At 50.4% G+C, this 22,030-nt stretch overlaps 1 protein-coding gene across 1 annotated transcript in view; it reads right to left on the bottom strand.

Moving 5' to 3' along the window:
* The window catches only part of ELP1 (elongator acetyltransferase complex subunit 1), a 41,193-nt gene extending 23,690 nt beyond the window's left edge, over nucleotides 1-17,503 (bottom strand). Inside the window, exons 1-11 of the mRNA XM_054178134.1 lie at nucleotides 17,325-17,503; nucleotides 14,352-14,504; nucleotides 12,558-12,639; nucleotides 8,939-9,019; nucleotides 8,525-8,610; nucleotides 5,579-5,678; nucleotides 4,550-4,640; nucleotides 3,606-3,729; nucleotides 2,879-2,969; nucleotides 2,195-2,425; nucleotides 1,748-1,918 (exon numbers count right to left, since the gene is read on the bottom strand). Coding sequence (XP_054034109.1) covers nucleotides 1,748-1,918; nucleotides 2,195-2,425; nucleotides 2,879-2,969; nucleotides 3,606-3,729; nucleotides 4,550-4,640; nucleotides 5,579-5,678; nucleotides 8,525-8,610; nucleotides 8,939-9,019; nucleotides 12,558-12,639; nucleotides 14,352-14,504; nucleotides 17,325-17,474 — 1,360 coding nt within the window. The 5' untranslated portion in view covers nucleotides 17,475-17,503. The remainder of the gene's footprint in view (nucleotides 1-1,747; nucleotides 1,919-2,194; nucleotides 2,426-2,878; nucleotides 2,970-3,605; nucleotides 3,730-4,549; nucleotides 4,641-5,578; nucleotides 5,679-8,524; nucleotides 8,611-8,938; nucleotides 9,020-12,557; nucleotides 12,640-14,351; nucleotides 14,505-17,324) is intronic.
* Nucleotides 17,504-22,030: the final 4,527 nt, after the last annotated feature.

Below are 22,030 nucleotides of genomic sequence, written 5' to 3' on the forward strand. Positions count from 1 at the left end.
TGTACTGTCACAGTAGAAGTCAGAGCTGGCAGCAACAGTCCCTTTGCGTAACAGTGCACTGGGTACATGACACAATAAATAGGATTGCTTTGGGAGGTGCTAGGTGCTTCAGATAGACCCTAGGTGGCTATTGCCAGGGCTAATCAGCAATCTGTGAGAACAGACTGCGCAAGCTACTCAAGTCAAAGTTAGGGCAGAGGGATATGGCCAGCATAAGCACATAGCTAAGTGCTGAACACTGCCTTCACGTAAGCCAGTGTGCCACCAAAATGTTCCTGTGCCATGTAATCTACTGAGGATGAGAGAACTGAGTTTAAACCCACAGTTAAAGCAGATGTATCATGCTCTTGCCCAGAATCACAGAATGGTTTGGTTTGGAAGAGATCTGAAAGATCATCTACTTCCAATCCCCCTGACACAGGCAGGGACACTTCCTACCAGATCAAGTTGCTTGAGGCCCCAGTTCAATCTGTCCTTGAACACTTCCAGGGTTGGAGGATAGAGCCTCCACAACTTCTCTGGGCAGTCTGTTCCAGTGCCTCCCTGTTGCAGTTTGAGCTGGGTGCCCCCCTGGTGTGTTCACTTCCTGTGTCCAGAAGTCCAGCCCAGAGGGATGGACACAGGAAATTGTGTGTATTTCCTACCATAATTCTTTGCACCACTATAAGATCCAGTGCGGGGTCTAGCATTGTCTTTTTTCCTTCCTCCTCCGCCAGCCGGTAACTGGGGGAGATGTCTCCTGGCTTTGGGCCTGGCTAGGCCCAAGGCCACGGGGGGATGGGCAGTCTCAGGCCTGGCCAGCTGAGACTAGCCCAGCAGAGGGAGGGGGAAGAAGGAGCCCTGAGGGTCTCGGGTGTACCCTCAGGTGGGAATGGGATGGGATGCCTCTGGGTTTGCTTTGGGATCTCTCTTTGTCACTGCGCTTTGGGTTCTCTGTAACATTCACTGCTTTCTATTTAAACTTTCATCACTTTTGCAATCCGTTTGTCTGAGTGTTTTATTCCTGCCCGTGGTGGGGAGAGAGGGGGCTGCCTCAACCCAGCACACTCCCCAACCTCCTGGCCCAGAATTTCCTCAAAATGTCTAATCTAAACTTAGGTTCTTCCAGTTTGAAGCCATTAGCCCTCATCCTGCCACTACATGCTTCTGCCAAAAGTCCTTCTTGCAGCCCCTTCAAATACAAGAAGGCTGCTGTAAGATCTCCCTGGAGCCTTCTCTTCAGTCTGAACCACCCCAACTTTCTTGGCCTGGCCTCACAGCAGAGGGGTTTCATCCCTCTGATTGTGTTTGTGACCTCCTCTGTACCTGCTCTAACAGTTCTATGTGTTGAGGGCTCCATTGCTGGGTACAGCACACCAGGTGTGAGAGGGGCAGAATCTCCTCCCTCCACCTGCTGCCCACACTGCTTGGAATGCAGCCTGTGGCTGGCTTCTGGGATGTGAGTACATGCTGCCAGCTCATGCTGAGCTTCCCATGAACCACCACCCCCAACTCCTTCTCCCCAGGACTGCTCCCTATCCATTCTCCCTTGAGCCTGGATTTGTGCTTGGGATTCCCCCAACCCAGATGCTAGACCTTGCACTTGGCTTTCTTTACCTTCATGAGGCTGTCACTGAGCCACCCCTCAATTCTCTGAAGGTCCTTCTGGGTGGCCTGCTAAGGGTCTGAGTGACCATCGCCCTATCAGTCCCCCATGGTTAATGCTCTCAGAGAGAGAGGGTTTCCTTTAACATGAGAGAGCTCTCACCATATCTGTACAGAGAGACCTTGTTGTCAGCATCCAGGATAGCCATGTCCCCACTACATTTGGGACCTGTGTGAAATGCAATCTGGTTAACTGCCTGTTGGAGCTGGAGCTCGTAGGTACACATGGGAGGAGGCACCACAGCATGCTGGAATGCTGTGACAAGCACTTTATCTGTGGGAGAAAAAGAGAAAGAAAACCCAAGCTGTAACCCTGTCCCAGTGCTAGTGACTCTTGTTAGGTTCTCTACTGAAAGTAGGAGCAACGCAACAGGAAACTGCAGTTGCTGTGCTCTTAGGTAATGCCACTGAACCACCTCTGAAAGCTTCTCTGGTCCTCCTGAGTGACAGCTTTGCAGTAACAGCAAACACAAGAAGTACCATAATCCCTCCAGCCTGCATCCAACCACTTCTTCTGACCCCAGAGATGCCAAGCAGTCCCACTGCTTACCTCCATCTATGACAGCCACATTAGCCATATGCTGGCTGTTCTCTCCCATCCCATGGTCTGTGGTCCAGTGCCAGTCATAGGAAAGGTAAAGCCAACCCTGGCAGAGCACATGCAGTCTGTATGGGCTCTCTTGGTCCCACAGCAGGGACACCAAACGATTCTCCTCTGAACTACCAAAATGCAGACTTTGCTTCAGGTACCAGTGGTAGTTCCCTGTGGTCCACAGTTGAACTACAGAAAAACAAATGGTTACTAAAAACTACTACTTGAGAGCCATCCCAAACCCTCCCCACCACCACTCTTCTTCTTCTACAAGTGTGTCAAGTGCAATGAAGACAGTAGTTCCAGCCTCCAGCCCGTGTGCTTTGTCATACAATACTCAGCACAAGAAAACAGACTGTGCAGAAGAACAATCCTAGAAATCACTGAGCTCCCACTGTGAGAAGGCACCCATGCTTTCTAAAGGGCTCCTACCTTAAGCATCCCACATCAATGACACTTCCAGTCAGAGCAGCCTGAAAGATGCTGTGGACTTGGGCTGCAACACCAGCTCTTCCTGAGATCCAGAAGGATCTCAAAGCTGAAGGTAAGCCTCCCTGATGCCTCCTAACTTGCAGAGAAATACCACTGCTAACCACACCTGGAGGCAAGTCTAAGAGCTTGATCCTCATGTAGTGTTCTCACCATAACTGTTTGGGTTGGAGTTTTCCACCTTCAGGTCTTCCAGCCATATAGCCAGGATTGTAGAATCTGCATTCCAAAGCAGTTCATTAACCTGCAGAAACAAACATGGCTCTTACTTTTAGCCTTCTGTGTAAGGTGGGTATGCTCTTGAAAGACCATGAGTTTGCTCCTTGTTTTCAACAACATGAGGTCCATGGCTTAGCAGACTAACATAACTCTTGTGTATCACAAAGCTCCCACCAGCTGGAGAGAAGCATCCTGCAGCAGGACCTGTCACAGTGGATCCATACAACTGAAGAGGCAGTATGACCACAAACATGACACGAGCGCTCTTTGCTTTCCTTGGCATTGAGGAAACATCTGAAAAAGACCTCTCACCATCCAAAAGCAAAAGTTGAGCTGACACCTAGGAGTGGCTTCTCACTTCTCTTATTTGGGATAAAGTGAGTATTTCACCTCACTCTTGCATCTTGAACAGCATTTCTGAAGCCTGGCAGAAAGCATGCAATGGCCAGAAACACCTGAGGGTTACAGTCCCCTACAGTTGTCTCTGTACTATGGCTCTGCATCTGCTCCACAAACTTCTTCATTGTTCTATTTTCAGGCCACATTTCCACTAGGACCAGTACTAAATGCCAAGTTAAAAACTTTCTCCTAGAATATGGGAAAGACCTAGTCCTCCTCTCCACTGTACTCTAAATCAAAGAAGCCCACACACAGCACTTACTTTGACTGTCCCTTTCTGGAATGGAAGGGTGAACTCCCCATGAAGAAGTCCATTCTTTTCCAAGAAAACTACATCATGTCTGTTGGGTTTTTCCTGTGTGGATGCTATCAGGTTTCCAGAGGGTCTGAAAAACAAGAGCCAAATGGAAAGTGGTTGCTCACATGATCAGCAGCTGTCATTTTAAATACCAATCACCTCATGTTTTCTCCAGAGGCATGAAGAAAAGGGCAGCAGAGGATGTGTTTTCCTCATCAAAGTCACAGGTTCAGCACAGACATTTTCCAGAACTCATGATGTCCTCAGGTGAGCAAGTAAATGTCAGCAGCAGCAGCAAAGGGATTTGTAATATTCCTGTTTATACAGCTGAATCCCAAACCACTTGACACTGAGACTGTGCAGAGAATCTGTCCCTTCTCCCCACATGTAATGCAAGCACTGGGCTGCCCAGGATTTAAAGGGCTGCTCTTCCTCATGCTGGATCAGGAGGAAGCTTTCTTAGAATAGAATAGAATAGAATTAACCAGGTTGGAAGAGACCTTCGAGATCATCATGTCCAACCTATCATCCAACACTACCCAATCAACTAAACCATACAACCAAGCATCCTGTCAAGCCTCGCCCTGAACACCCCCAGCGTCGGCGACCCCACCACCTCCTCAGGCAGCCCATTCCAGTGGGCAATCACTCTCTCTGTGTAAAACTTCCTCCTAACCTCCAGCCTAAACCTCCCCTGACGCAGCCTGAGACTGTGTCCTCTTGTTCTGGTAGTGGTTGCCTGGGAGAAGAGACCAACCTCTGCCTCACTACAACCCCCCTTCAGGTAGTTGTTTTGGGGAAAAAAACCCCAAACACACTAGAAATTAAACTAATGCTGATGAAAGACTGTGAGGAGGGAATAAAAAGCAACACTCTGCTACCAGCCTACAGATTGTTTTGCTACTCACTTCCAGGACAGTGCTTGTTCTAATCCTGAGACAGGCTCACTTGTTGACTGCAGCACAAGCTCTCTGTTCCATACTCGGACCTTCCGGGCACCTACAGGGTGAGAAAGCAATGAGACAAATGTGTGAAGGCCCTGGGAAGAGACTTCTCTGATTGCATAAGGCTAGTAGAGCAAATTTTGATGCACTTGAATAAAAAGGAGATTTCTCTTCTACACCTTAAGAGGTAACAACTTCCTCTGTCTCAAGCAGTTCTCCCTTAGTAACAGTGTCTCCAAAGGAACTGCACAGGTATTTCAGGCTTGTGCAGCTCGCTCTCAGCCATTTCTCTCTCCAATTTTCACCACAGAAATGTTAAAATTATCCTGTAACTGCAAGATTCTCCCTAATCTGAAGTACTGAAGGCAAACCCCCAAACTAGTGGAAAAGCAGTGGAGTCTGGTGCAGTTCAAGATGCTGAGTAATACAGTTTGAGTTAATATAGAGTTAGGGTTACATGTTGACTAATACAGTTTGAAATGATCAGTAATATTTATCATGGAAGACAGTCTTAGAAGAAAACTATGTGCTTGTTATCTCTTTAGCTTCAGGTTAAAACCCAGAGAAAAGTATTACCAACACCTAAATGAAAGTGTGCAAGGCCAGACTGCTAGTTATGAGGGACAGTAGTTAGGGCAACCCAAACAGATTCTCCCATCTGGCACTGGGAGACCATCAGAAACTGCTTAGGGCTTGAGTGGTGATTGAACACCAGAGAGAGAAGCAGTTCAGAAAGCAACTACTCAGCAGTAACCTCTCCTGGCTTCTTGCTGGATGGAAATCCAGACTGCATCAAAACAATGGTGTTTAGGAAATGCCTCTGAGAACATCAAAACAGGGAAAAGAGAAGTCAAAACAGGGAAAAGAGCAGTTAACTAGCCTGACTCAGCCTTGCATTGAATGGTCAAGAGACCACAAGCCTGGTTCTTGCCTAGTTTCTGCTTAAGAAGCCTCTTTCAAGTGTTGGCATTTCAGAGAAGTCTGATCCCATACCTGTCTCTGGGCAGACAGCACTCACTGCAACAAACTGCCCATCTCCTCTCCACGTCACCCGAGGCCTGCCATCATCCCAGGCTGAAGCAGGCAACACTCCCTGAAGTCACACAGAAGAAAAGGACATCAAACCTTGGGAAGGCAATCGATGCCTTAGTCTAAGCAAGACTTGCCTTGCTAAACCAGCTCTTTCAAGAGCCTTGACATGAGATTGATCCACAAAAACATCTTAAGGCTGCAAAGCTAGAAATTCATTACTCAGAAGGTTGTTTTAGGAAATACTAAAATTAAAACTCTCTGTAAATCTAATCTGCTCCTCCTGCAAGTGCATATGACCCATGTCTGTTCACACGATCACGTGCTACCCTTCCCCTTCATCAGGGTCTCTGCTTACAGGCCAGATGTGCACCAGATGGACACAGGGGTGAACTGGGGTTTGTTCATGACTGATGCCAGGAGTCACAGCCCCCTGGGAGGAGAAAGGAACACCGTCCAGGCAGTCTGCACAGCAGTCAGAAGGTGGAAGGGGAAGTAGCATTCTTGGAAGGCTGTGTTCTTTGCAGAACAACACAGGGTAAAGAAAAGAGACATCCCAACAGAATACAGATCACAGAAGAGGGTGGGAGGGTGGATTAAAAAGGACATCTGCTGGTTGTCCAGCTCAACATGCTAATACAGAAGGCTCATCTAGAGCAGGATGTGCAGGATCACAGCGTCCATGCAGGTTTGGAATCTCTCCACAGAAGAAGACTCCACAAGCTCTCTGGACAGCTTCTTCCCTCAAAGGGAAGAAGTCTCTCCTCATGTTTAGTGGAACTTTCTGTGCTCCAGTTTGTACTTGTTGCCCCTTGCCTTATCACTGGGCACCACTGAAGAGACTAACCCCATTCTCTTTACACCCACCCTTTAGTTATTGATCAGCACTGAGAAGATTCCCTCTCAAGCTGCTCTTTTCCAGGCTAAACAGGTCCAAGACTTGTGGCCTTGCAGGACAGATGCTTCAGTCCCCTCAGTATCTTTGTAGCCCTTTGCTGGACTCACAGAATTGCAGAAAACATCTGGTTGGAAGAGACCTCAAAGATCATCCAAAGCCCACCCTCAACCCAGCACTGAAGGGTCAACACTAAACCATGTCTCTAAAGGCCAGGTTCAAACACTGCTTGAACACTCCCACGGATGGTGACTCCACCACTGCCCTGGGCAGATCATTCCCATGTTTGAGAAACCTTTCAGTGAAGAAATATTTCCTAATGCCCAATCTGAACCTCCCCTGGCACAGCTAGGTACCCACAGGCATGAAAAATCCAGCAGTGACAAGGAAGTGTCAAAGGAGCAAAGAGCTAAAATGTGCAGGCACATGGAACTGCCTCACACGTCCTTGTACTTGGCACTGGTAAGGCCACACTTCAAGTACTGTATTCAGTTTTGGGCCCCTCACTACAAGAAAAGGCACTGAGGGGCTGGAACATGTCCAGAGAAGGGCAACAAAGCTGGCAAGGGGTCTGGAAAACAGGTCTGGTTGAGAGCAGCTGAGGTAATTGGGATTGCTTGGTCTGGAGAAGGATGAGGCAGGGGACACCTCATTATTGAGGTGTCAATTGAGGTGTTAAGAGGGCAAATGGCATCCTGGCCTGCATCAGGAATATTGTGGCCAGCAGGAGCAGAGAGGTCATTCTGCCCCTGTACACTGCACTGGTTAGGCCACACCTCAAGTACTGTGTCCAGTTCTGGGCCCCTCAGTTGAGGAAGGATGTTGACTTGCTGGAACACGTCCAGAGAAGGGCAACAAAGCTGGGGAGGGGCTTGGAACACAAGCCCTATGAGGAGAGGCTGAGGGAGCTGGGGTTGCTTAGCCTGGAGGAGACTCAGGGGTGACCTTATTGCTCTCTACAACTACCTGAAGGGAGGTCGTAGACAGGCAGAGGTTGGTCTCTTCTCCCAGGCAAGCAGCACCAGAACAAGAGGACACAGTCTCAGGCTGCACCAGGGGAGGTTTATGCTGGAGGTTAGGAGGAAGTTCTACACAGAGAGAGTGATTGCCCATTGGGATGTGCTGCCCAAGGAGGTGGTGGAGTCACCATCACTGGAGGTGTTCAGGAGAAGACTTGATGGGGTGCTTGGTGCCATGGTTTAGTTGATTAGATGGTGTTGGATGATGGGTTGAACATGGTGATCTTGAAAGTCTCTTCCAACATGGTCTGGTCGGGTCGGGTCTGGTCTATTCTATTCTATTCTATTCTATTCTATTTTATTCTATTTCTATTCTCTACAATTCCCTGAAAGAAGCTTGTAGTGAGGTGGGGGTTGGTACCAGGTGACAGAATGAGAGGAAATGGCCTGAAACTATGCCAGAGGAGGTTTAGACGGGATATTGGGAAAAATTCCTTTACTGAGAGGGTAGTCAGGTATTGGAACAGGCTGCCCAGGGAGGTGGTGGAGTCACCATCCATGGAGGGGTTTAAGAAATGTGTAGGCATAGCACTTGGGATATGGTTTAATGGCCATGGCTGGTGTTCAGTTGATGCCTGGACCTCAGAGGTCTTTTCCAACTGAAACAACTGTATGATTTTATGACTGGTGATGCTCAGCAGCCCAAATCCTTCTTCTCTTGCCTTCTGTGAGTTCAAACTAATGCTACATCATCTCCTCCCAGCCCAACTGCATGCTATTCCTCTTGATCATCCGGGCAGTTTGGTATATAGCACACATTTAGCATGCTGATGTGAAGGTGGCTTTACCTCTGCAAACATCAGCTCTGTACAAACAGTCCTTCAGCACACCCAGCTGCTGTCTTTCATTAGAAGGACAAAAATGCTGTGTTTCAATTAACAGAAGAAATAAAGAGAAGCCTATAAAGACAACTACCAGACAGTCAGTGGCAAACTGGCACCACAGGAAGAAGAGAACTCTTTAGAGATGCCCATCATAAGAGAACTAGCACAATACCGTCTGCTTGCGATGTGCAGCCTCTTTTCCCTCTGATCCATGGAACTGTGTCTCCTTTTTGCCCCAGCCAAGAGCCACAAGCTTTCCTGGAGAAGAAAGAATCATTGTGCTGTAAGATTCACAGAGCTACTCTGCATGGTGTGTGGCTAAATACGACCACAGCTCCAAGCCACCCACACCCTCCAGCCAAACCTGCAAGAAATGTACCCAGGCCAGACAGACCTCCAGTGCAGGAAGCTTAATTTAACTTAGGCTGTGCTCCAGTACCTTATTGGTGTTCATCTTGCCCAGCAGCACTACAGTCTAAAATGCCTCCTGGGGCCCATTAAGTGCTCAGGTCCATTTCTTTATTTTCTACACAACACACCAATGACATCAGATTGAACAATTTCATTTCAGTGCAGCAGCTCTCACCTTCCCCAAACTCATCCTGGTGGATTTGCTTCTCAGTAATTGGCTCAAAATCCCTTGTCATCATGATAAGTGTTTGCTGACCTGCAGGGCAGATATTAAATGCAGTATTAAATGGTGTCTCCAGGGCCGGTTGGATGAAGCAGGGAATTATAGGCCTGTCAGCCTGACCTCAGTGCCAGGCAAGATTATGGAACAGGTCATCTTGAGTGCAGTCACACAGCACTTTAGAGGATGGCCAAGGGATCAGGCCCAGCCAGCATGGATTTAGGAAGGGCAGGTCCTGCCTGACCAACATGATCTCCTTCTGTGAGGAGGTGACTGCCTGATGGATGTGGGGCAGGCTGTGGATGTAGTCTCCCTGGACCTCAGCAAGGCCTTTGACACCGTCCCCCACAGCAAACTCCTGGCCAAGCTGTCAGCCCATGGCTTGGATGGGAGCACACTGCATTGGGTTAGGAACTGGCTGGAGGGCCAAGCCCAGAGAGTGGTGGTGAATGGTGCCACAGCCAGCTGGCAGCCAGGCAAAAGTGGTGTGCCCCAGGGATCAGTGCTGGGCCCCATGCTCTTTAACATCTTTATTGATGATCTGGACGAGGGCATTGAATCCATCATCAGTAAATTTGCAGATGACAGCAAGCTGGGGGCAGGAGTTGATCTGCTGGAGGGTAGAGAGGCTCTGCAGAGGGACCTCGACAGGCTGGGCAGATGGGCAGAGACTGAACACATCTAAGTGCTGGGTTCCATACATTGGCCACAACTACTCCATGCAGTGCTACAGGCTGGGGTCAGAGTGGCTGGAGAGCTCCCAAACAGAGAAGGACCTGGGGGTGCTGGTCGATGGTAGGCTGAACAAGAGCCTGCAGTGTGCCCAGGCATCCAGGAGGGCCAATGGCATCCTGGCCTGCATCAGGAACAGTGTGGCCAGCAGGAGCAGGGAGGTCATTCTGCCCCTGTACACTGCACTGGTTAGGCCACACCTCGAGTACTGTGTCCAGTTCTGTGCCCCTCAGTTTAGGAAGGAGGTTGACTTGCTGGAACGAGTCCAGAGAAGAGCAACAAAGCTGGGGAGGGGCTTGGAACACAAGCCCTATGAGGAGAGGCTGAGGGAGCTGGGGTTGCTTAGCCTGGAGAAGAGAAGGCTCAGGGGTTACCTTCTTGCTGTCTACAACTACCTTAAGGGAGGTTGTAGACAGGCAGAGGTTGGTCTCTTCTCCCAGGCAAGAAGCACCAGAACAAGAGGACACAGTCTCAGGCTGCACCAGGGGAGGTTTATGCTGGAGGTTAGGAGGAAGTTCTACACAGAGAGAGTGATTGCCCATTGGAATGGGCTGCCCAAGGAGGTGGTGGAGTCACCATCACTGGAGGTGTTCAGGAGGAGACTTGACAGGGTGATTGGTTCCATGGTTTAGTTGATTAGGTGGTGTTGGATGATAGGTTGGACACAATGATCTTGAAGGTCTCTTCCAACCTGGTCTGGTCTATTCTATTCTATTCTAAATCAGAACTCAGCATTCTCCTGGACTGTCCTGTTGTTCTGGCATGGACTTGAATACAGCAATAGTTCTAATTGCAGTATGGTAGTGAAGACAGAACATCCTTCAAAGCAGAAAATAGTGAACTGTAACAGAGGAACACTTTCAAATCTCCCTCTTCCAGATTATGCTCCCTAATCCTAAGCCTAACCTTAAAAATGTTCTTTCCATCTTCATAATAAGTAGCTGGAGCCCTTGAACATTTCCTCTTAAGATACAAAGGGCAAGAAGGTGATTAAGAGCAGCTGGTAAGGATTTATGATGGGGAAACCACACCTGACCATCCTGTCTTCTACAATGAGATGACTAACTTGTGGATATGGGGAGACCAGTGGGTGTCATTTTGATTCCAGTAAGGGCTTTCACACTGCCTTCCATAACACCATGATAGACAAACTCATGAAGGACAAGACACATAAAGGACAGTGAAGTGGAATTAAAATCAGCTGAACTGCAAAGCTTCAAAGCATTGCTATCAGTGGCAGAAAGTGGATCCTGAGGTCAAGTCACCAGTGGCATGCCCCTGGACACTTGGGCAAACGTTCAGCATTTTCATCAGGGAGCTGGAGGATGGGACATTCAGCAAATTTGCAGATGACATAAAACTGGGAGGAGCAGCAGGTACACCAGAAGGTATACCAGAGATCTTGTCATGTAGGTGAGATGGCCTGTCAAAAACTCAACAAGGCAAAAACCACTTCCAGCACCTGGAAAATAGTAACTTTAGTCACTAGGACAGACTGGGAGCCAAGTTGCTGGAAAGCCAAAAACCCCAAAAGACCTGTGTTTCCTGGGGCACACCATGTTGAACATGAGCCAGCAGCAAGCCCCTGCTGCACAGGTGGCTAAGAGCATCCTAAACTTCATTAAGAGTGTTGCCAGCAGATTGAGGGAGGTGATGCTCCTCCTCTACTCAGAGCTGGTGAGACACACGTGGAATGCTGGCTCCTTTTGGAGCCAGCAGTAGAAGACAGACAAGGACATACCATAGTGAGTCCATGACCAAGGGATTAGAGAACCTGTTGAGTGAGGATAGGCTGAAAGAAGTCAGACTGCTCTGGAAAGAAGTCTCAGATGGAGGTTCACCTGTGTGTATAAATGTCTGACATGGGAGGTAGGATACAGGAGACAGACTGACGGTGGTGCTGAGTGACAGCACAAGTGGCAATGGGCACAAACTAAAATACAGCAAATTCCATTAAAACATAAGGTACCCAGAGAGGTTGTGGGGTCTCCACCCTTGGAGGTATCTATAACCTGACTGGACACAGTTCCAGGCAACTCACTTCAGATAACCTGCTTTGAGCAAGGGGGTTGCAAGAGGTGATCTTCAGAGTTCCCTTTCAGCCTCTGGCATTTTGTGATTTTGTTTTGCTTGAGGCTAACTTTATTTTCTAGGTGAGACACCTCTAGCCATAGTTGAGCCTATGCCATACACATTTCCTACCAAAAGAGAAGCAGCAGATTTTGTTACTAAGAAATCAAATGGGGATCAAAAGTAGGGGTCTCTACAGGGGTCTCAGGTAGCGACAGGACTAGGGGGAATGGAATGAAGCTGGAGGTGGGGAGATTGAGGCTGGACGTGAGGAAGTTCTTCCCCATGAGAGTGGTGAAGCCCTGGAATGGGTTGTCCAGGGAGGTGGTTGAGGCCCCATCCCTGGAGGTGTTTAAGCCCAGGATGGATGAGGTTCTGGCCAGCCTGATCTAGTGTGAGGTGTCCCTGCCCATGGCAGCGGGGTTGGAACTAGATGATCCTTGTGGTCCCTTCCAACCCTGACTGATTCTATGATTCTACATGTATAGAGGTAAGATGAAGTATACTTCCCTAGAAGATCTGAAAGACTAGTCACTGTTGTATAAACCCCAGCTTTTTAGGCCTGAACAGCTTCTGCTTGGATTACCAAAGCACTTCATGGATCATGAAAGGAAATCTCACATACAGGATCAGGTGGGTTTCATCTAAGTCTCAGTCTCAATTTCGTAACTTTGTACTTTGCTTTTTGTATCTTATACTTAACTCTGTTTTACATTTTGGGCATATTCAGTTTACTCCTAAAGGTAGAAAGCTCACAGGTTGCTGTTGGTACCTGTTGCAAGCAAAACAAGCTCTTGGTCAGGACTCCAGCTCATGGTACTCAGACCGCTGTCCACACTTCCAACACATTCCACCTGCAAGACCAAAATAAGATCACATAAGTTCTGGAGCACCACTGCAGCACATCAGCAATCAGCCACCAAGGCAGTCAAATCCTCTCCTGTTTAAAAAGTCACACTACTCTACCCTTTGTGTTGAATGAAACAAAAGAAACATTCCTAACCAAAGATGGCTCCAGAATGTTTCTGTATGAGAGCCCAAGTAATCTGGAGGTTAACATTTTCTACCATGTACAGTTTAAACAAGAGCTTTCTTGATCCTGCAACTCTCAGTCTCATCTCAGCATCTATAATGCTAACACTCATACTGCCTGACCAGACCTCTGGCTATGTTGGTGAGCATAATGAAGTCACAACCATGATGGTTCTTACCTGCTGAACTCCAACATGACGTCAAGGGACACTACCTGCACTAAAATATAGACTAGCTTGTGCAGGCTGCACGTGACAGTTGCATATAGCTGCACTAATCCCAAAGTTTATGAAAAACTAGGCCAGTTATACGTGGCCATCAGGAGTACAAGAGAACAGCAGTGAGCAGAGAACTTCCATCAAGCAGTTGTCCTGATCTGCAAAAGGCATGGAGCAAAGCAACTGTGAAAAACAGCAAGATGATGCCGTCCAAGGAATTAAGTGTGGGTGCCACAACCTTTTGTGAGTTAAAGTGTGACTGGGCACTGGAGAGCAGAGTAGCCCTCACTCATATACAAAAGTTTCAGAAGGAGAGTAACCTGCAAGACTGCTGTCCTGGTGCCCCAGAAAGAACACAACTTTAACACTGAGAAAGCAAGCAAAGAAAACCTTTGAAATAAAGGGTCTGAAGTTAAACCTCAACTGTGGCCCATATATGAGTGCAGGAAAAGTGTCCCATGGCACATCTTTTGTTAATCACTATTCCCTTATGACATGTTCTAAGTTGCAATATGGATCACATTCTTCAGATACAGCCAACTACACATATTTAAGTGGTATTTGCAACCCAAAACCTAGTAAGACCCAGGTGACCTGCAGACAACCTGACCAGCTAACCCAGACAGACCACTGTCATCTGATGTCTACCTGCACTTGCACTCTCGGGCTGGTGGTGTGGGAACTGATGCAGGGTTCAGAGAGTGCTGCTGTGGTGTTTAAGTGCTGTACTAAAGATGACACAAATCTGACACCAAGGAACAGGAAGCAAGGATCTCAGTTCACAGAGTAAGTATCTCAGTTCCTGCTGTATTTACCTATCTAAGATATTATGGTTTCCTCTGGGGGTTTTCTAGGACTTCTTTATTCCAAATGTTCCTCAAGCCACAACACACAAGGCTCTCCCTTCAGTTATGTCAGCATGATGTTCTACATTGACTGGTAGTAATAAAAAAGTAGTTAACACTGTGTGTTGTGGATGGATTACCTCATTCTGTACCTGATCTCAGCAACACCCTGTTTCTGCAAGACTGTCCAGCGGATCCCATGCACGTGGGTGTATGCCAACAGCCCTCTGAGCAACCACACAGCACTAGGGCTGTGGACAAGCAAGCCACTGTTTTTTATTACATTTTATTTACAGAGTTTATATTCTGTCCTTAATCCTGTTCCAAGCTCCCAGAAAAATCATCTCACATGCCCAGAAAAGGAAGGCTAACCATGCTTCAGCATGTAATAAATATACAACTTCCTCCTGAAGAAGTTAAAACAGAGCTACCCTTTCATTTGAAATCCCTGAGTCTTTCCTGCCATGTTACCTCCTTTGTGCCAAGATTGCACAGTAGGATGTCTCCTGCTGCTGTAGCAACACACACACACTCCTGCTCTGGAAGCTCTTCCATACCCACGATGCAACCACTTCCATCCTCAGGCATGAAACCCTCTGCAGTCAAGGAAAGTTCTCTGGTCACCTAGACATAGAGAGGCCAATGACATTAATTACACATCACCTCAGTGGCACGTTTGCAGCAATGACAGAGTAACATCCAGGGGTACATTTCATCCCACTGCAATTACACAGCAAGAAGTACAAGGACGGCATTAGGAAACAGCCAATGAACTCTGGCAGAGGGGGTTGGACTAGATGATCTTTTGAGGTCCCTTCCAACATTCTGTGATTCCATGTGATTTCACTTACCCACACAAGACTGTGAATGTCCTCTTCTATCACAAATGCAAGGCAATAAGAAATCTCACAGTGGGGAGCAAACAGTAAATGGCAATATTGCAGCTTCTGGTTTGTCCTCATAATCATCTTTCAACCCCCTTTCAACACTTCTCCACATAAAATCAACATTAAGAGGCAAATGGGCAGCTGCTTAAACTGTTTCAATACAAAGTCATTCAGGCCTCGCAGAAACAGCACCCCAAAAAAATGAATCAAAGGGGAAAAAAACACAAGCCCAAACCACCTCAGACATTTGGCTGTGCATGCAGTTCAAGCAAAACAAGCCAGTTTTAAGTGAAATAGCTCTCTCTAGTTTAGCTGAATGACGATTTTGTACATCCAGGGAAAACCCCACAGTAATAAATAGTTGAAACAGCCCCACCCTCCCTACAACACAAAAAGAACCTGACATACTTAACAGCTTCAACTAGGTTACAGAATTTTTTCTTTTTTTTTTTTTTCTTTTTTTTTTTTTTTTTTTAATTTAAAAATTGATTCAGTTGATGGCCTTCACAGAATCACCAAGGTCATCAAGTCCGACCTGTCACCACAGGCCTCCTGATGAAACCATGGCACCAAGTGCCACGTCCAATCCCCTCCTGGACACCTCCAGGGATGGTGACTCCACCACCTCCCTGGGCAGCACGTTCCAATGGCTAACGACTCCCTCTGTGAAGAACTTTCTCTTTACCTCGAGCCTAAACTTCCACTGGCACGGCTTGAGACTGTGTCCTCTTGTTTTGGTGCTGGTTGCCTGGGAGAAGAGACTAACTCCCTCCTGGCTACAACCTCCCTTCAGGGAGTTGTAGACCACAAAAAGGTCTTCCCTGAGCCTCCTCTTCTCCAGGCTAAACAACCCCAGCTCCCTCAGCCTCTCCTCACAGGGCTGTGCTCAAGGCCTCTCCCCAGCCTCGCTGCCCTTCTCTGGACACGTTCAAGTGCCTCAATGTCCTTCTTAAATTGAGGGGCCCAGAACTGGACACAGGACTCAAGGTGTGGCCTAACCAGTGCTGAGTACAGGGCACAATGATCTCCCTGCTCCTGCTGGCCACACTATTCTTGATGCAGGCCAGGATGCCACTGACCTTCGTGGCCTCTTGGGCACACTGCTGCCTCATGTTCAGCCAGCTGTCAATCAGCACCCCCAGGTCCCTTTCCGTTTGGCACAACAGAGATTTTAAGAAAACACTCTTCTTTATAAGGAGGTCCTGGGAAAGCCCAGAAGCAACTTCAGAACTGTATGTACCAGAGGAGAAAGATGCCTCAGAGGTGCATAGTTTCCAGAGAAGACACTGCAATCCAGTTCTTCAAGGCTGAAGAGACCTTTTTAGTGATAGCTTGGGGTTTTTTTCTACTTAAAGCATGATTCCAAAAAGCATCCTCATGCACTGTTCACTATTCCACTGCCCATTTGCTTCTGCTGATCTCAAGTACTGTCTGACATAGAATCATAGAATCAGTCAGGGTTGGAAGGGACCACAAGGATCATCTAGTTCCAACCTGCCTGCCATGGGCAGGGACACCTCCCACTAGATCAGGCTGGCCAGAGCCATAATTGTTTGCTGGATCATGCTTAAAGACTGCACACAGGAATGACCCAGTTAGAGGTAGATTTAGTATTTTGAAAGCACAGCAAATCATTTCAGCCACTAAGCTCACAGTGCAGCCTTACAGCCAGCTTCCAAAGTAGTCAAGGGAGGTTCTCTTTCTCCTCAACTCTGCCCTGGTGAGGCCATACCTGGAGTGTTCTGTCCTGCTCTGGGCTCTCCAGTTCAAGAGAGACCAGAAACTACTGGAGACATTCCAGTGGAGCCTGCAAAGATGCTGAGGGAACTGGAGCATCTTTTTGTCAAGGAGAAGCTGAGAGGCCTAGGTCTGTTTAGCCTGGAGATGACCAGACACCAGGGGGGTAACTTACGAATGCATATAAACATCTGAAGGGTGGAGGTCCTGAGGATGGTCCCGGACTCTCCTCAGCAGTGGCCAGGAGGAAAAGGGACAGTGGGTACAAACCACATGACAGGAAGGTTCACCTGAACTCAAGGAGAAACTTCTTTACAGGTTGCCCAGGGAGGTGGTGGAAGGTTTCTAAAGCCAATCTGGATGTGGCTCTGAGCAACCTGCTGTAGTGTGAGGTGTCCCTGCCCGTGGCAGGGGTGTGGAACTGGCTGATCCTGGAGGTTCCTTCCAACCCTAACAATTCAATGAGCGTGCTGGAGTACTGGAGCAGGCTGCCCAGAGAGGCCAGGGAGTCTCCACAGGCATTCAAAACCCGCCCGGCCGTGCTCTTGTGTAATTCGCTTTCGCAGGGGGCTTGGACTAGATCGATGTCCGGAAGTCCCTTCCAGACCCCAACTATTCTGTAACCGATTTTGTGATCAGACAGCGGCAAGCGGAGCAGCAGGATGCTCTGAGACACTTCTTAGACAAGCGAAGCCTATCAGAGGACTGCCGGTAACCGCAGGCCTGCAGCGATGCGCGGGAGCCGACAGCCACCGGCACCCTCCCCCGAAGCCGCATCCCCGGCCCGAGCCTGACAGCGACAAGCGGCGCCGGGTCTCACCGAGTCTCCGCCTGGGCCCAGCTCCGCAAGGCCACGCTGCGAGCCCACGAAGACCGTGCCGGGCTCGGCGCCGAGGCAGAAGCACTGCGGGGCGCCCGAGGCGGCGGTGGAGCGGAGCCCCGCAGTCCGCAGCAGCCGCAGGTTCCTCATGGCGAAGTGGTGCCGGACAGCGCCGCTCGGCTCAGGGGGCCGCTCGGCTCAGGGCGCCGCCATCTTCTCCGCGGCGGGCAGAGGCAGAGGCGGCGGCGGCGCAGGCGCGGGCACGGCGCAGGCGCGGCACGGGCACGGCGCTCCCGCACGGCGGCGGGAAATGGCGGTCGGGCGCGGCGGCGCGCGTCGTCTTCTCTTGTCAAGCTCTTCCCAAGGATCCCGGGAGGTAGCAGAGCCTTCTCGGTGCGAGCGGAGGGCAGGCCGCCACTGGGCAGCGCCGCCGTCGCCTGCCCGAGCTGGCAGCGCGTCCCCTGCGTGTCGCTTAGTGTGAGCTGCCGCTCCCGCCGGGGCTCGAAGCTCCTCGCCGAGCATCTCTGCCGCCCTGCCGTGGCACAGGCGGCTGTGCAGGGCGGAGGGCTGGCACTTGCTGCGGGTCTCAGGCGGGCAGCCTCAGGAAGCGGGCGGGTTGGTGTGGCTGCATGGCGAGGAGCCCCCCTCGCCCCCAGGCTCCTTAGCCGCCGGTCCCACAGCCACCTTCCCCTCCGTGAGTCACGCAGTGGGGGCTGGAAGCCGCCCGGGGTTGGGGTTTACACAGCAAGATAGCTCCGCTTCTGACTTCTCACCAGCTTTCTCTTCCCTGTGGGGTTGTGGCTGGCTGTGGCAGTGACAAGGTGTAAGGTAGCCCCGGCAGCAGGATTGTCAGGAGTGGTGTCCCCCAGGGACCAGTGTTGGGCCCCATCCTGTTCAGTATCTTTATTGATGATCTGGATGAGGTCATTGAGCCCACCATCAGTAAATTTGCTGACAACACCAAGCTGGGGGCAGGAGTTGATCTGCTGGAGGGTAGAGAGGCTCTGCAGAGGGACCTCGACAGGCTGGACAGATGGGCAGAGTCCAAGGGCATGAGATTGAACACATCCAAGTGCCAGGTGCTGCACATTGGCCACAACAACCCCATGCAGTGCTCAGGCTGGGGTCAGAGTGGCTGGAGAGCAGCCAGGTAGAGAGGGACCTGGGGGTGCTGGTCGATGGTAGGCTGAACAAGAGCCTGCAGTGTGCCCAGGCAGCCAAGAGGGCCAATGGCATCCTGGCCTGCATCAGGAACAGTGTGGCCAGCAGGAGCAGGGAGGTCATTGTGCCCCTGTACACTGCACTGGTTAGGCCACACCTCGAGTACTGTGTCAGTTCTGTGCCCCTCAGTTTAGGAAGGAGGTTGACTTGCTGGAACGAGTCCAGAGAAGAGCAACAAAGCTGGGGAGGGGCTTGGAACACAAGCCCTATGAGGAGAGGCTGAGGGAGCTGGGGTTGCTTAGCCTGGAGAAGAGAAGGCTCAGGGGTTGCCTTCTTGCTGTCTACAACTACCTTAAGGGAGGTTGTAGTGAGGCAGAGGTTGGTCTCTTCTCCCAGGCAAGCAGCACCAGAACAAGAGGACACAGTCTCAGGCTACACCAGGGGAGGTTTATGCTGGAGGTTAGGAGGAAGTTCTACACAGAGTGAGTGATTGGCCATTGGAATGTACTGCCCAGGGAGGTGGTGGAGTCACCATCACTGAAGGTGCTTAGGAGGAGATTTGATGGGGTGCTTGGTTGCATGGTTTAGTTGATTAGATGGTGTTGGATGATAGGATGGACTTGATGATCTCAAAGGTCTGGTCTATTCTGTTCTGTTCTATTTTGCAGCTGTGCTGGTACTATCTGGTTGAGGTTCATCTCCAGATGAGACTTCAAGGTGCTTCCAGTCAGACTGCAGATAGGGCAGTGTTGTCCTGACGCAGCCCTTTTGGCTACCCTCTGTCCTCGCCAGCTACAGCAGAGGAGAAGGCAGCTCAGGCTTCAGAGGGGAGGAGGACTTCATCTGTAGCCTTCACACATTCTGCTTTTAGCCATTGGGGCTGGGCTCCACTGGTGCTGATCCAGTCTAAAGGCTGGCTGCTTGGCAGGCTGAAAGTGGGTCACATTGGTTTTGGCTATGGAAGTACTCAGAATTTGCATGTTTCATGTGCACTGCTTGATAGCTTAAGCCAGAGGGAGGATGGGGCACTGGGTCATTGGACAGTTTCACTTTTTGCTGCTCAGACATTAAACTGGACTGAAGCTGGTGATCAAACTCGGTAAAGTTGGCTAAACTCAGGGTGTTTTTTTTTTAAACCAACTGAGTCATGTCATCAAGGCTCAATTGTCACAGCATGCAGGGAAAGCTGGAACCATACAGACTCCTTGCCCTGGGGTCAGGGAGTCTTTTACACATCTGCAAAGATGGTGATTCCGCCACTCACCAAGGCAGCCTGTTCCCTGGGCCTAACTACCCTTCTGGGGAAGAAATTTCTTCTCATGTCCAACCTAAACCTCCCCTGGCACAACTCAAGGCCATTTGCTCTCACCCTGTCACTTAATATAGAAATAAGAATAGAATAGAATAGACCAGACCAGGTTGGAAAAGACCTTTGAGATCATCAAGTCCATCCTGTCACCCAACACCGTCTCATCAACTAAACCATGGCACCAAGTGCCTCATCCAGTCTCTTCCTAAACACCTCCAGTGATGGTGACTCCACCACCTCCCCGGGCAGCACATTCCAGTGGCCAATCACTGTAAAACTTCTTCCTAACATCCAGCCTAAACCTCCCCTGGTGCAGCTTGAGACTGTGTCCTCTTGTTCTGGTGCTGGTTGCTAGAGAGAAGAGACCAACCCCCACCTGGCTACAACCTCCCTTCAGGTAGCTGTAGACAGCAATGAGGTCTCCTCTGAGCCTCCTCTTCTCCAGGCTGCTTGGAAGAAGAGACCAATCTCCAGCTTGCTCCAGCCTCCTTTTACAGGGAGCTGTAGAGACCAAGGTCTCCCTTCAGCCTTCATTTCTCCAGGATAAACCACCCCAGTTCCCCAGCTGCCCCTCACAAGACTTCCCCACCATAATATCATAGAATTATGGAGTGGTGGGGGCTGGGGGGGACCTGTGGAGATCATTTGGTCCAACCTTGCTGCTCGTACAGGTGCACCTAGATGGGGTTGTGCAGGAATGCATCCAGGTGGGTTTTTGAAAGTGCAGAGAAGGGAGTCTCTCCAACCTCCCTGGGCAGCCTATTCCACTGCTCTGGCACCCTCCAAGAAGTTTCTCCTTCAGGTCAAGTGAAATCTCCTCTCTTAAGAGTTTGTACCCATTGCCCCTTTTTCCTATTCCTGGCCACCACTGAGAAAAGCCTCCGCCCCACCCTCAGTCTTTTAGATGTTCATATGCATTGATAAAGTCCCCTCCCAAGTATTTGTTCTCATCTAAACAGCCCCAAGTGTCTCAGCCTTTCTTCCTCACAGACATGCTCCAGTCCCCTCGGCATCTTCATGGCCCTCCGTTGAACACTCTCCAGTAGTTCCCTATCCCTCTTGGACTGGGGAGCCCAGAACCGGGCACAATACTCCAAATGCAGCTTCACTGGGGTAGAGTGGAGGGGGAGGAGAACCTCCCTTAGCCTCTAGCCACACTCTTGGTGCATCACAGGAAGCCCTTGGCCTCTTTGGCCACAGTGCTGGCTCGTGGTGAACTTGTTCACCAGCACTCCCAGGTCCTTCTCCGCAGGGCTGCTTTCCAGCGGGTCAACCCCTCACCTGCGCTGGTGCTGGGGGTTATTCCTCTCTAGTCGAAGGGCCCTACGCTTGTCCCTGCTGAACTTCATGAAGTTCCTCTACCCAACTCCTCAGCCTGTCCGGGTGTCGCTGAGGGGCAGCCTGAGAGGGCTCAAACGCTTCTCCCATCAGCTCCATTTGGACGGCACTCAGCTCCCCGCCTGAGACCTCCGTTTTTCAGTGATTTTTCTTTTCGCCGCTCCAGCTGGCACACCCCCGCCCCCCTGCCAGGCACCCCGCTCGCTCCTCGCCCTCCTCCCTGCCGCCTTCCCCGGGCTCCGCCGCGCCCCGCCCCGCCGTGTCCCGCCGCCCGGACCGGCCGGGCAGGAAGCGCCAGGCGGCGCCCGCTGCAGCCCGGACTACCGGAGCAGGTACCACTCCCTCCCACCCCCCACTTCCCGGGGCTGCCGACCCAGCCCCGCCATTCTCACGGCCCAGATGTGTCCCCTCCCCGCCTCCTCCTCGCCCCCCAGCCCGGTGCTGAGGTCCCCCCGCCCCGGGCTGGGCGGTACACGGTGGTGCCAGACTCCGGACCCCCGCAGCGCCGGGCAGCGCAACTCGGTGCCAGGCTCCAGCAGCCTGCGCTGGTACCCAGGCGCGGTGCAGCTGGGCTGGGAGGTGCTTCTGCGAGGCCGGGGCGGGGGGGGGGTGCGCTGCCTGGTGCTGCTCACACCAGCTTCTGCAGAGAGATCTGTGCAGGGCTTGCTCTGATCCTCTCTTCCCACCGATGAGTAAGTGTCAGCACTGCTTTTAGATAAGTCTTTCTTGCTTGCTTGCTTTCCTTTTTGTTTTTTTTTTTTTTTTTTTCATTTTCCCCCGACAGCTCCCGGACAGAGTCTGGACCAAAGGAAACCTGAGGCAGAAACCTCTGTTGCTGACAGATTTGTTTTGGAGGCTGTGGTGGTTGCTGGGTGGTGCCTGCAGCAGTAGCTTTATG

The sequence above is a fragment of the Dryobates pubescens genome, chromosome Z (genome assembly GCF_014839835.1).
Source record: "Dryobates pubescens isolate bDryPub1 chromosome Z, bDryPub1.pri, whole genome shotgun sequence".
NCBI lineage: Eukaryota > Metazoa > Chordata > Aves > Piciformes > Picidae > Dryobates > Dryobates pubescens.